Source organism: Podarcis vaucheri (genome assembly GCF_965113315.1).
Source record: "Podarcis vaucheri genome assembly, chromosome: 1".
Taxonomy (NCBI): Eukaryota; Metazoa; Chordata; class Lepidosauria; order Squamata; family Lacertidae; genus Podarcis; species Podarcis vaucheri.
This window is the reverse complement of record NC_138759.1, coordinates 49,459,220-49,472,443: the sequence shown is the minus strand read 5'-3', so window position 1 is coordinate 49,472,443 and position 13,224 is coordinate 49,459,220. Positions and strand designations below refer to the sequence as shown.

At 42.5% G+C, this 13,224-nt stretch overlaps 1 protein-coding gene across 1 annotated transcript; it reads left to right on the top strand.

Annotated features, from left to right (window-relative positions):
* The first annotated feature begins 415 nt into the window (after positions 1-415).
* On the top strand, positions 416-12,816 carry EXD2 (exonuclease 3'-5' domain containing 2). The gene is made up of 9 exons (XM_082225163.1): positions 416-572; positions 3,799-4,152; positions 5,041-5,300; positions 8,056-8,182; positions 9,045-9,364; positions 9,951-10,057; positions 10,628-10,763; positions 11,744-12,100; positions 12,376-12,816. Exons 2-9 carry the CDS (start codon positions 3,823-3,825, stop codon positions 12,590-12,592), a joined length of 1,854 nt encoding a protein of 617 aa, XP_082081289.1. The 5' UTR covers positions 416-572; positions 3,799-3,822; the 3' UTR covers positions 12,593-12,816.
* Positions 12,817-13,224: the final 408 nt, after the last annotated feature.

Here is a 13,224-nt window from a genome sequence, read left to right as displayed (position 1 = left end):
GAAATACACACGGCAACAGTTTCCAACATTTTGCCTCAGCAGAGATAGTTATGAGTTCCAGGCACAAAGGGCGATATATTTTTATTTTTGCATTAAACTGAGGTGCAAGGATGCAATCCTATGGGCGCTTCCTTTGAACCCCGTCGCAATTAACTTCGTTCCAAACAAACCGTGATAGGACCGGGCTGCTTGTTTCCCTTTCCGCACTCATTCTAAAAGCTCAGATTAGTGCGACCCGAAGCACATTTAACGCGCGTATAGGATTGCACAGCCCGCGCAAGACACACACGCCAGTGAATCCCAACCGCACTTGTTCTCTAGTAAAGACTGGCCTGGTTTTAAGAAGAACTTCGTCCACCAGGCGCTATTCCTTTAACCAGCCCGGAAGCCCAGGCAGATGGAACCAGTGTCACAATTGCCGTACAACATGGCGACTCCCTGCGTTCCTGCAAGCTCCGGCAACACACGTGTACGTTCCTCTCCCCGAAGGACGGAAGCGTTCGCTTACGAGCAGGCTCCGGGAAGCGCGCAGACCACGGAGAAGGAGTTCCTGCCCCGCGCAACAGAAGCAGGTACGGTAACATGCACGTGTCTTTTGTTGATAGTAGATACGTGTTTCTTGAGAGGTTCAGCCCTTGGGGAGGATTAAAAAAAAAAGCGAGATTGTTGGGTCTGGCGGGAGGGGGAAATCGCCGTGAGATGGTTGCGTTTGATTTCCTCGTCGTGTGGTATTTTTCTTTCCTAGAGATTGTTGTAATATCGTTCAGAGGTCGGTGGAGCTCTTTGCTTCTGCCTGCGACTGTAGCCCTAAGAATGCTAATATAAAAAACTTCAAGATGCAAAGGGGGCTTTAGACAAATCGGGTCTACTCGAGTGGAGCTAGGATACCCTCCTGCTCCTTATGCGATCTCTGAACCTGGCCCTGATTCAACAAGGAGCATCCCATTCCCCAAGTAAAGAATATTGTGCGATCTTTTCTCACCAATCGCCTTTCTTACCTCTCTCAGCTTCAACAAAGTTTCACGGGGAGAGATTAAACTGTTACTATTATTATTATTATTATTATTATTATTATTATTATTATTATTAGCTGTTATCTCTTCACTCTGACATGCAAGCGCTATATGTGTGTTCGGATTATTATTTTTTATAAAAAACGTATTATGCCACACATTCAAAGTGCCCAAAAACACTAAGCACCAGATACAAAAAAAGAAGTCCCTGCATTAAAACTCTGAGGGAGGGAGGTCTTATAAGGTGAAATGGACTGATCTGAAGGCTTGCCTCTTGCAAAGCTCACCTTACTGGCCATTAACTCCATTTAAGAAACCTTAATGGTGAAATAAAACAGTTGGTAGCTCTTGTAGTGAAACTGACTGACTGGGAAGCCAATTACCTTGAGTCTATTAAGATTTACAAACATAAGGAAGGTTGGTCAGTTGTAATGGCGTGGCATTCTCTCTGCCACTCAAAATTGTTACAATGGAAACTGAAACCACTCTGCTCAACGAAGACACAAATTGGCATTGAGAAAATATTTATTACATTTATTATTATATCCCACCACATGGGAAGCACAGAGTGACAAAGCTAAAACTCTGGAGCAGTCTCCCAAGCAGTCCTTTAAAAAATGCCATTTTCTATCTTAAACCCTTCCTTCCTTCCTATCTTCCTCCCTCACAACTCTCTTAAACTGTCACTTCCATTGGATTCTAAAAGGGGTTTCCAGAAGATTTGTGCAAGAAGGATCAGAATTTGAAAACGATTTTGGGGCCTAATAAAGAACTAATCTCTAAAATATATAAACTATTGTTAGGGTGGGAGACTAAAGATGAACTTTTTAAGGAGCCAGGGATAAAATGGGCTATTGATATAGTGTGCAATACAGTATTGAAATTGTTGAGTGGGAAAAATTATGGAATTCAACGATGCAACTTTTCAGCATGTTACCAAATATGAGAAAATATGTACAAAATGCAGTATAGATGGTATTTGACACCGGTCAAATGGGTTAAAATGTACCGAAAAATAAAATAAAAAATGTGCTGGAAATGTCTGGATGTGATGTAAACGGGCAAGAAAATTTTGGGAGATAGTGTACAGTGAGTTAAATAAAATCTTTAAATTTACCTTTCCCAAGAAACTGGAAGCATTTATTCTAGGTGTAATTACCAAAGAAAGCCCATAACTTATTTTTATATGCAAAAATAGCAGCAAGGACAGTATATGTAAGAGATTGGAAACAAAGAGAGATCCCAGGGAAAGAACAGTGGATATACAAACTAGCTGAATATGCAGAGTTTGCCACTATGACATCTAAAATAAGAAATCAAGATGACACATTGATGAGGAGTGAGTGGGAGTACCCAGGGGAATATTTACAAAAATTGGACCTTAAATATAAATTCTAGGTAGGAGGCACTTTGTTGATAATATGAAAGATAAGCGAGTGTGGAGAATTGGGTGAAGGATTAATATATATGCAGTCAAACAAGAAGTAAAAAGAGCTGTCATGAAATGCTGGGTAGGAAGTAAAAAAGAATTAGGGTACTATATATAGTATGGAAAAAAGGTGTAATTGTAAAACTGAAAAAACTCAAAAATAAAAATCTAAAAGGGATTTCCACAAGCAAGTGCAGGGCTATTTCTTTTGCCAGTTGAGTGCAAAATACTAAGGTATTTCCCAACCCATACAATACTAGTTTAACGTATTAGGCAATGAAATAACCTCACACAACTAAGCAATACACTTTTAAAATAGTTCATTTTAAAACTTGAGGTCCACGATTTTAGAAAATGCATGATAAGATTGTTATGACGAGGCCTGGATACAGTAGGCCCTTACTCAGTAGATGAATTAATCCAGCATTTTACAAACTGTGTTCCATGGAACCCTGGAGTTCTGTGACGTTGTAATGGTGAATAAGCATGCACAATGTGTGATTTCCACTGAGCTTAGGATCTCAAAAATGTATCTATTGTGCGTTATATGCTCATTAAATTTAATTAGTTGATTTTGTTAAAAGGCTGTTCAAGCAACTCAGAATTACTTAACTGGCTGTAAGCCTTCACTATAACTTAAAATATTAATATTTTCCCTTTACTGTTTGGCATTATTCATACATACATTCAGTGCCATCCATGGAATGTAGCATCTTACAATGAATGAGAGGATACATCCCTATGCTGAAGTGCTAATTGTCTAGAAAATGGACACAAAGGAGACAACAAAGAAAGGAGAGGGACACAGAGTGAGGGGAAATTGGTTGGAGAATGCACAGTTACTGCATTTTGCATACACAGTTTTAGTTACTGTAGGGCAAAGGAGCCAGGAGACTGTGCCAAAGTATAGTATTGAGGAAGGATTTGGAGGAATAGAAATGGTGTCATTAAGGGGCTAGGCATCTGATGAAGAGCAGGAAGTTGAAGCTGGGTTTATTTCCCTAAAATGGATGTTCTCCTGGGAAAGGACCATGTTGGGTCGAGACTGTGTTGGTTATATCATTATAAGCCTCCTTACCTAGTAAGCTCTAAACAGCTAGTTTGTCAGATCTTGAACATCTCAGTTGCATGTTTGATTGGATTGAATTAAAAGTAATATATGACACAATCCCACGCATGTTTAGGCAGAAGCATATTCTGCTGAGCTCTGTGAGACATACTCCCAGGTAAGTAGGTATAAGATTGGAGACATAATGGTCCCCTCTCCCAGAAGCCTGTCTAGGACTTCATATATTTTCCATAATATTTTGTTTGTAGGTTACAAGGCAACTCTAAATAATGCCATTTCTTCTGTAGGTGAAGATGTATGGGGAATGAAAGATGCCAAGACAAACAACCGTTGCTGTTACTGTCGCCTCTCTGCTAGGCATTGCAGCAGGAGGCCTGATTTTCTGGAAACTCATCCGCCGTCAGAAACACAAATCTTGTGTTGCACTTAACCTAGGAAGGGCGGTCCAAGAAAGAGAAAAGGAAGACACCTCAGAAGAGAATTTTCTCCCACTCCATTCTTCTTCCACAATCCCCTGGGTGGAGAAGATTCTTGGGGCAGATGTAGTGGTAATTTCTGAGGCAGAGCAGTGGAATGAAGTGGAACCCTTTATTCAGAAAGTGTTGGTGCGTTGTCCAGTCCTTGGAATTGACTGTGAGTGGGTAAGTCATAAACGATGGGAAGGTCTGTTCCTTTAACATCTTAGGGCAGAAACAGATGATTGACAACCACATTACAATAGTCCAGTCTTGAGGTTACCAATGCAATTGCATTGCTATTACTGATGTCAAAAAGGATGCAATTGTCTAGGTTCCTTTGGTGTGTGTTTTTCTAAAAAATACATCACAACACATGTTTTATGGCAGACTATTAAAATATAACTAATCTATAAAGACAGAAAGCAGAACAGGTTTATGGCACTAGGTTAGTGGCCCACCAGAATAAAAGAACTACTAGCTGCTGGCTAGGATTTTAGCCTAAGGGTTCTGAAACACAATACAGTCGTACCTTGGCTCCCAAACGCCTTGGGAGTCGAACTTTCCGGCTCCCAAACGATCGAAAACCGGAAGTGAGTATTCTGGTTTTCAATTTTTTTGGGGACGCTGAACGTCCAGCGCAGCTTCTGCTATTGTTTCTGGCACGCCTGCACAATTGGAAACAAATCGGAAGCCGCGCCTTGGTTTCTGAACATTTTGGAAGTAGAACGGACTTCCAGAATGGATTCCATTCCACTTCCGAAATACGACTGTAATAATGGCTAATGCATGATGTTACTGTCTGAATATGGGAGTGCTTCTGAGCTTGTTCACCGCCAGCCCCATACATTATGCAAGTAGGAGAAACCCAGAGTCAGTTTGCAAATTTAATGACTGGTGATACAACCTGTATCAATTTACATTAGGATAGGCAAGAAATATTGACTGAAAATGCATAATGTTCCCAGTAGACTTGCTCTAGATAGCCGAAAAGGTTGTTAAAATTAACTCTGTACTTCCGTTCTGTTATGGCATATATATATAATCCAGAAATTATCTTTTTATTTTTTCAAGGTCTCAGTCAAAGGGAAGAAGGATCCTCCTGTGTCTATCTTGCAACTGGCTGTTTACAGTGGTTTTTGCACTATTCTTCGCTTGCCCCAGTTGACCAGAGGTGGACAGGTTCTTCCAAAGACTTTGCTGGACATTCTGGCAGATGGTGGCATCCTGAAAGTTGGAGTAGGGTGTTGGGAAGATGCTTGCAAGTTACTTCATGGCTACGGTGTAACAGTGAAAGGGAGCGTGGACCTTCGGTATCTAGCTATAAGACAGAAGTATGTATCCTTGCAAGAAAGGTGGTTTTGTGTGTGTGTGTGTGTGCGCGCGTGCACACACACATGCACTGGTGGTAAGATAGAATTGTGTTTTCACATCTTTAATTTTATTTTTAATGATGATTACCAGAGACGGATGCTAGCATGGTTTTCCCCTAGAGTGTTATTCATTGCAATTGGTACAGAATAGTGTTGGTCTTTCCTTTTCGTGTTGCTAACTATTTTTTTTATATTCCCCATATATATATATATATATATATATATATATATATATATATATGGAAGATAAAATTCACCCAGAATTCATTATATGTAATTCATATAAAATTCATTAATCACATATTGCATACAACAACTCCCAATAAAAGGGGGAAATCAAACTGTTGTATATCATCTTTACATTTATCCCCCACAATGCCACATTTTGGGGCCAGTTAGTGCTGGCAGGAGCAGCAGGTATAACAGTGACCTCTGTTCTCCAACCAGCTAAGAAACCCCTCCTCTCCATCCTAACTGCCTGCAGTCAGCAGGTCTGTTAGGATTGCTCTGCCAATTATCTTCGGCATCACAGCAACCTGCCATTTGCTCGCACTCCCAAACAGGGTGAGCATTACCTCTTTTCCAATTACTTGTGATACTTGGCTGTAGTTGGTAAGTTAACTTGGCTGTAGTTAGATTAATTACTAAGGAATTCTAAATTAGTCTCTGGCACTAAATCCTTCAGATAATATTATAAAACTACTTCTGGGCTCAGTTTTCTTTTTTTTTTTTTAAAGTTATAACTATCACACTTATACTTATCTTATATATCAATCATTCTCCAAAACAGATTAATACGTAGGCATGCCTGGAAGATATGGGAAAAGTCATTACCCAATTTATAAATTTGCCACATTTTGGGGGGCAGGGCTTAGGATTTTCATAACACATAATACAATATAGAAAACTAATGCAAATAAAAAAAGAGTAAGAAAAACATCTAAGAAAAGTACAAGTAGAATACAGAGTCCTCTTTTAAAGGTAGATCTTAACCGTTACCACCCGCAGAAGGTAGTAACTCCTCCCAGCTCTTGCCTGGGATCTTTCCTTTCTCCTCCAAGCCTCTCACATTTGCTGATGTATAGAATACTACTCTGCTGGCCAGGTGCCTTGTTTTCTGGGGAGAGTCTTCTAGTTGAAAGGCATCAGGACAGCAGACTGAGTGGGCCCTTAGGCCACCGGATCACAGTCTTTCCCACTTTAGGGGAGAGAGAGAGAGAGATCAACAAATGGAAAGTTGTGTCCTATCTGGCTATTTTTTTGTCTAGGCATAAAGGGTCACCCTGTATACCACAGATACTGTATTTTGAAAATATTTCCCTTGAATTCTGCCAACATAAATTCCTCCCAATATAGACCTCAAGCTTATATATATACCGCATTTTTCGCTCTATAACACACACCCGACCATAACACGCACATAGTTTTTAGAGGAGGAAAATCCGTAGGCATGCCACCCGTAGGCATTCCCTCCATAACACGTACAGACATTTCCCCTTACTTTTTAGGAGGAAAAAAGTGAGTGTTATTGTGCATAAAAGGGATTGTGTATAAAAGGGATGCGGGTGGCGCTGTGGGTTAAACCACAGAGCCTAGGACTTGCCGATCAGAAGGTTGCAGTTCGAATCCCCATAACGGGGTGAGCTCCCATTGCTCGGTCCCTGCTCCTGCCAACCTAGCAGTTCGAAAGCATGTCAGAGTGCAAGTAGATAAATAGGTACCGCTCAGGTGGGAAGGTAAACGGCATTTCCGTGCGCTGCTCTGGTTCACCAGAAGCGGCTTAGTCATGCTGGCCACATGACCCGGAAGCTGTACGCCGGCTCCTTTGGCCAATAAAGCGAGATGAGCGCCGCAACCCCAGAGTCGGTCACAACTGGATCTAATGGTCAGGGGTCCCTTTACCTTTAAGCTTATAAAATAGGTTGTCCTGCATATTTTCCTTATTTCTCCTTAGAGCCACAGTTCTCTTTCTGACCAATGTAGTCACATTTTATACATTTACTATTAGGATGTTTTAAATCTTAAGGCTGCATTCCTAAACATTTTTATAGGGGAGTGAGGCATGCTAAACCGAGAGGGACCTACTTACAAGTAACCATACCTAAGATTGCAATGCAAATCTCCAGGGTGTGTGCGTGTTGTTGTTTTTACTAAAGCCATTGCCAAGCATCCAGATTGGAGACAGCAGCAATTAAGAATATATTTATAAATAAAAACAAACTGTACAATGTTCTGCCCATCCATGATATGGGCCATGTCAACCAGAAATTACTCACTAAATTTGTCATGAATTTGCTATGATTTATCCCTGAAATATTATTCGTATCACCATCCAGCCATATCCCTAAATATTTAGCTCTAGTTTTCCATGATGTTAGTGCACTGGCACAAGAAAGGTGGGATAGAAAACTCGTATATACATAAGGGAAGATCGCCTGCTTTTTCTTCTTTAATAATTGTATTTGTTTTATATACAGTTACTCTACGTTTTTCAAGTAACTGCAGTTGTGAAACAACTTCATGTTAATAACACTGACAATTTAGATGTCAAATCCCCAGATTAAACAGTGAGCGGTTACATTCGCCAAGACAGTTCTAGACACAGATGGCACTTTCATAGTGGTTGCAAAAACATATGCATCATTCTGTTCCGAAGTCATTTTGTTTTTCTGTGTAAAAAAATAACTCTTCTTTCTCCCATTTACAAAACCTAAAGTAAGGTCCTTCCCCAAAATGGACTCAGCCTCAAAGCTCTTTCTGAGAGCATCCTCAGCTACCAACTTGACAAGTCTTTTCACCTGCGCTGTAGCAACTGGGAAGAAGAAGAACTGACTCCAGAACAGGTTTGGTTTTTCATCACTGCACTGGTAGTAGTTAGTGGTTGGAGAGTCTTGTCGCCAAGGCAGCTCACAGTAGTTTTGCAGTCATTCACTGTGGCAGTTGGAACGTCTCATTTTTCCCATGGGAAAATGGGAGCAAGGCTTTGCAAGAAACAGATATGAGGAGGACTGAAGCACATCTTAAGGATTTAAATATATATATACTGATTTGAATTAGGACTGCATTGCTTAAGCCAGGATGTGAATACGTAAAAACTGAGAAAGAGTGGCATAAGGAGCTGCCACAACAGAGGGTGTAAATGAAGGTCGGGAGCAGTTGTGGCTGTGTTGCAAGGAAGGATGTCAGAAAATTGTAGTGAAAACAGAAATGGGAGTGGAAATTGCTGGTGTTTGCTTGTTTGTCCAGAACAGAAATCAATCCAGTGAATACAATCAATAGTTGATGATGTTGCTTTCAGTCCACAGATGATATGCAATTGATTATGTTCCTCCTTGCCCAATCTAAATTGCATTTCCTTTACATTGAAATAAATGGGGTGCAATAATGTAGTGACAACCTAACGTGCATAATTTATTATGTAAGTTTCATAATTTTTCAACAGCAGACAGCAAGGCAAATAATGTAGTTGGTGGAAGATGAACTGCAGCAGAATGGAAACGGTGCTTTCTTACACTGTTGGAAGTCAGTTTTACCATAGCTTCATGGAGCTTTGGTGTTGACACTTTAGTGTGGGGGTTCTAGGTAGAATAAGGGAACTTAATTTCCTTATCTTATTAACCTGCATTCATTATTTTCATGTTTGGAATTGTTCCTCTTGGGCCCTCCTGCATACTATAACACAGAGTTCTTGCTTTTCCTCTTCAGGTTGCTTATGCTGCCAGGGATGCCCAGGTGTCAGTAGCTCTGTTCCTCCACCTGCTGAACTTGCCCTTCCTTCCAGCAGGCAGTAAATATGCTCTTCTTCCTGGTTGGGAAAAAGTCCTGAAGATGTGTCAGGGTTTGGCAGATGTACCTTTCAAAGGAATAAACAGGAGTAGCTTTGGAGATGACGAAAATACAGGAGGCCCAGAGAAAAAAAGAAACTTTCCAAAGTCAGTAAATGATGGACACTCCCCTGTCAATCAACAATCAAAGGATCCTCGGAAGCTCAAGCGAAAGCCGTTGGGCATTGGATATTCTGTCAGGTAAAACTGTTTGCAGCTTTGTATAGTTTTTCATTAAATAGTGAGCAATTGGCACCAGATAAAAATTAAGTCCCCGCCCTGCAGGTTAACTTGTGAACATAGGATGCTGTCTTTTTACCCAATCAGAATCTGCTTGGTATTGGCTGCACTGACTGGCAATGGTTCTCCCGAGTTTCAGACTAAGAACATCATTAGCCTTACCTGCAGAGGATGGAAATTGCACTAGGGACCTTCTGCATGGAAAGCAGTTGGTCTACCCCTGAGCTGCAGCCCTTCTCCAGCTTGTTGGTGGTGGCAATGAGCATGCCTGCTGCTAAGGGGAAGGGCCATCTACTTGCAGGCTGATGTTGTGAAAGTTTACTCAAAGGTTCAGTAGGACTTACTTCATAGTAAGTGTGCATAAAATTGCAGTCTTCCTTGGAAGGAAATCTTGTTGAAGTTAGGTCTTGCACCAGAGTAAATCCAAAGACAGAGGTGACAGTATTATTTACCTCTATTACACGTGAACTTGTGTGCAGTAAGTGGAAGTATTAAGGAACTACCACTGTATATTTTGGGCAATGTATGTTAAACTTTGTTTTTGCAGAAAATCTCCCTTGTATGACAATTGCTTCTTACATGCTCCAGATGGGCAGCCTCTATGCACTTGTGATCGCAAGAAGGCTCAGTGGTACCTTGACAAAGGCATTGGAGGTTTGTGAGCCTGTTATTTTACTAGTCAACAACACTGAGCTTTTTGGCCAATGTTATGATGACATAGAAGCTCAGCTACATATGGAAAACAGCCCACTATTTAATGTGCATCAACATTTGGGTCATATCTGTTGGACAGTCTCTTGGGATGCAGATGCTCTTCCCATCCATGCCAATTAAAATCCATCAAGTTGCTTATCTGAGGCTCACCACAGTGTGCCCTCCTTCACTTCATAACCCATTCCTGGCCACATGATGCCCCTCTATCTTCTTCTGTTCCTCTTCCTCCAATGTGGGATCTAGATCCCTCAGTCTGGATGAAGGAAGTGAGGGATGAAAGGTATCTGAAAGGCAACAAGAGGTTTGTGGGCTAAAGTTGGGCCACACTGAAGCAGATGCAGAGGCTGAAGATGTTGGCTTGGAAAACAAGATTTGCCACATACACCACACCCTGCCACTGCAAAGCATTCATCTTCAGACATTCATTATTGTTTTGTGCAACCCGTTATTTAGAGAAGGCACGTAAGCAGAAATTAAACATTTTAACAACTTTTTTTTTTGCCATTACAGAATTAGTAAGCATGGACCCATTTATTGTGAAGCTACAGTTTGAACCTTCTGGGCGGCCTGAATCTAAAGTAGATTATTACTTGACTGTCAAAGAAAACCTGTGTGTTGTGTGTGGCAAAAGAGAGTCTTATATTCGGTGAGTTCTCCAGTAATCCAGGGAAGGCATTCAGTTCTGGTAGAGCAAAATACTAGAGACTGAAAGAGGATCAGGTGTTTGCTGAAACCGTTTATACACCTCGCCCTGCCCACTCAGTCTCCGGCCTTCCCCATGTTGGTCAGGAAAGGTCTGCCAAGGGCTGTCAGGCTCCTGTCCCACAACACAACAACAGTGGCGCTTCCTTCGGGGTAAGGAAGAGATCTTTACTCAGGCTAATAGCAGTGTGGGCTCAGAATCAAACATAAGGTCCACGAGTCAAGAGTTCAGGAACAGGAACGACGAAGATGTCTCAATGTTTGACACACCTCTCTCATATGAGGTGGGGCGTTTATGAGACTTGTCTTCTACATGTGCACCAGCACAACTCCTCCTGGGCAGGTGCAACTGATCCCACTTTCCTGCCTGTCTACCTTGAGCTCCTGTTGCTTCAGCTCATCCCTCTGGCTGGACAGAATCCTCTCCGTTCCTAAGGAGTCTCTCTGCTGCACAGGAGGGGTGGCGGCGAGATCTGATGGCTGTACTTCCCCAGCCCTGACATCTAGAGTAAAAAGGAGGAGGACTTGCATTCTTCACCTCCAGGTGCCCCCCATCTGCTCCATCTCCATCCTCTTTCCCTTGTCTGGGATTCCCACCCCATGCCCAGTCCTGATGAAACCAAGGGACCCGTGACAAGGGCTTTTATTTGCGTTTGCTTTAATGTAACTAGAACCGAGCATGATTGTAGACCCTGAAAAACACTTCCTCAAAATTTAAACATGTACAATATACCCTACCTTTTTATCGCTTTGCTCATTTTACTGTGTTTTGCTGCTCTGTACACTGTCATTTTGTGCCATTAACTGCCTTAGGAAGGAGGAATCGGGGATGAGCAGGCTAGGATACCACATTAGATCAGGTTGTCAGTGGGTTGTTGCAGTCTCAGAGCTGACTGTTGGCAACCGCTGCTGTTTCCTCCACAGGAAGAACATAGTTCCTCACGAGTACCGGAAGCACTTCCCCATCCAGATGAAGGACCACAACTCGCACGACGTGCTTCTCCTCTGCACCTCCTGCCATGCCATCTCCAATTACTATGACAACCATCTCAAGCAGCAGCTGGCTGAGGAGTTTGGCGCCCCCATTGGTTGCGAGGAGGGCGTCCGCCTCCTGGAAGACCCCATCCGCCGGCAGGTCCGCTCTGGCGCCAGGGCTCTCTTGAATGCAGACAGTCTTCCCAATGCCAGGAAGGAGGAGTTGCTTCAGGTGATCAAGGACTACTTTGACTCTGTGACAGTTTCCCCGGAGATGCTGCAGGAAGCAGCTGGACTGGAAACCAGGTACAGCCGGAAACTTCGCTCTGTGTCTAGGTTGCAGGGGTGATGGAGAGCCAGAGGCTAGGCCTGATCCTCACCCCCAGCACTTCTCATTTCTGCCTGTTTCTTTGCAACACCCTCTCGAGGCTTTTGTTTGTTTGTCCCCTGCCTGCTCATGTTACGGATAATTTTATAAAGTGCATACAGGAGGCCAAAGCGTAACAGGCCTGTGTGTGGTTTGGAATTCCATGGGGTCCTGTCTTTGTATCTGAATCCACATTTTATTTCTGCCCTTTCAGGATTTGTAATGAGAACTACATGCCACATGGCCTAAAAGTGGTCCAGTGTTTTTCCCGTGGGGGCCTTCGCTCTCTCATGCAGCTGGAAAGGCGCTGGCGACAACACTTCTTGGACGTTATGCAGCCCAGGTATCTCCCAACGCAGTGGTCTGTCAGTCACAATCATGAGAAGCTGATCCAAAAATATGGGGAGGATCTCCAGGTCGAACTTTCTTGAAGCGTCATGAGGACTAATACCCTAAGAAGGTGACGGGAAATATACTTGGGAAATAAACTGGGGCTCTTTGTTTTCCATTATGCGCCTATAATGGATGTGCAGGATCCTGCTCAGATTGCCTGCCGCTTAGGAAATGGTCAGCTGTGTAAAATCGGCAAAACCGTGTGAAATGGTTAAAACATGCATTTTTTTAAGTTCTGAATAAATTTTAAGTACCATTTGAACCCATTGTTTCTCTGCTGCTTTGTTACACAAAGGCTACAGTAGCCAGATTTTTGTCAGGGAGGGACTTCCAGGATCAGGAAGGCTGTCATGGTGGCAATGAATACTGTACTGTTTTAAAGAAACAAGTGTGTTCCCTCTGGTCCCGGTCTCCTTAGCGGACTGCAGTAAGCCTTTTTTAACTTTACCTTTGTGGTAACAGGAAAAAAGCCTTGTATGCAATAGAAGATAATGTCAGACTGGTGGTGTTACAGCACAAGGTGTATTTGAAGCTGTTGAGTGCTTGAATTTCATCCACACAAGGGCTTTTCAAGTTCCCATCCATCCAGGCTCTAGCACTCACTTGACCGGTGACAGCAGGGGAAGGGAAGGGACTGTTCAGGAATTCCTGTATAAGCCACAGGCAGTTT

Coding starts and splice junctions, on each gene's coding strand:
- EXD2 (XM_082225163.1), top strand. CDS start 3,823: ATGCCAAGACAAACAACCGTTGCTGTTACTGTCGCCTCTCTGCTAGGC. Junction 4,153..5,040: donor TTGGAATTGACTGTGAGTGG/GTAAGTCATAAA, acceptor TATTTTTTCAAG/GTCTCAGTCAAAGGGAAGAA. Junction 8,183..9,044: donor AAGAACTGACTCCAGAACAG/GTTTGGTTTTTC, acceptor TTTCCTCTTCAG/GTTGCTTATGCTGCCAGGGA.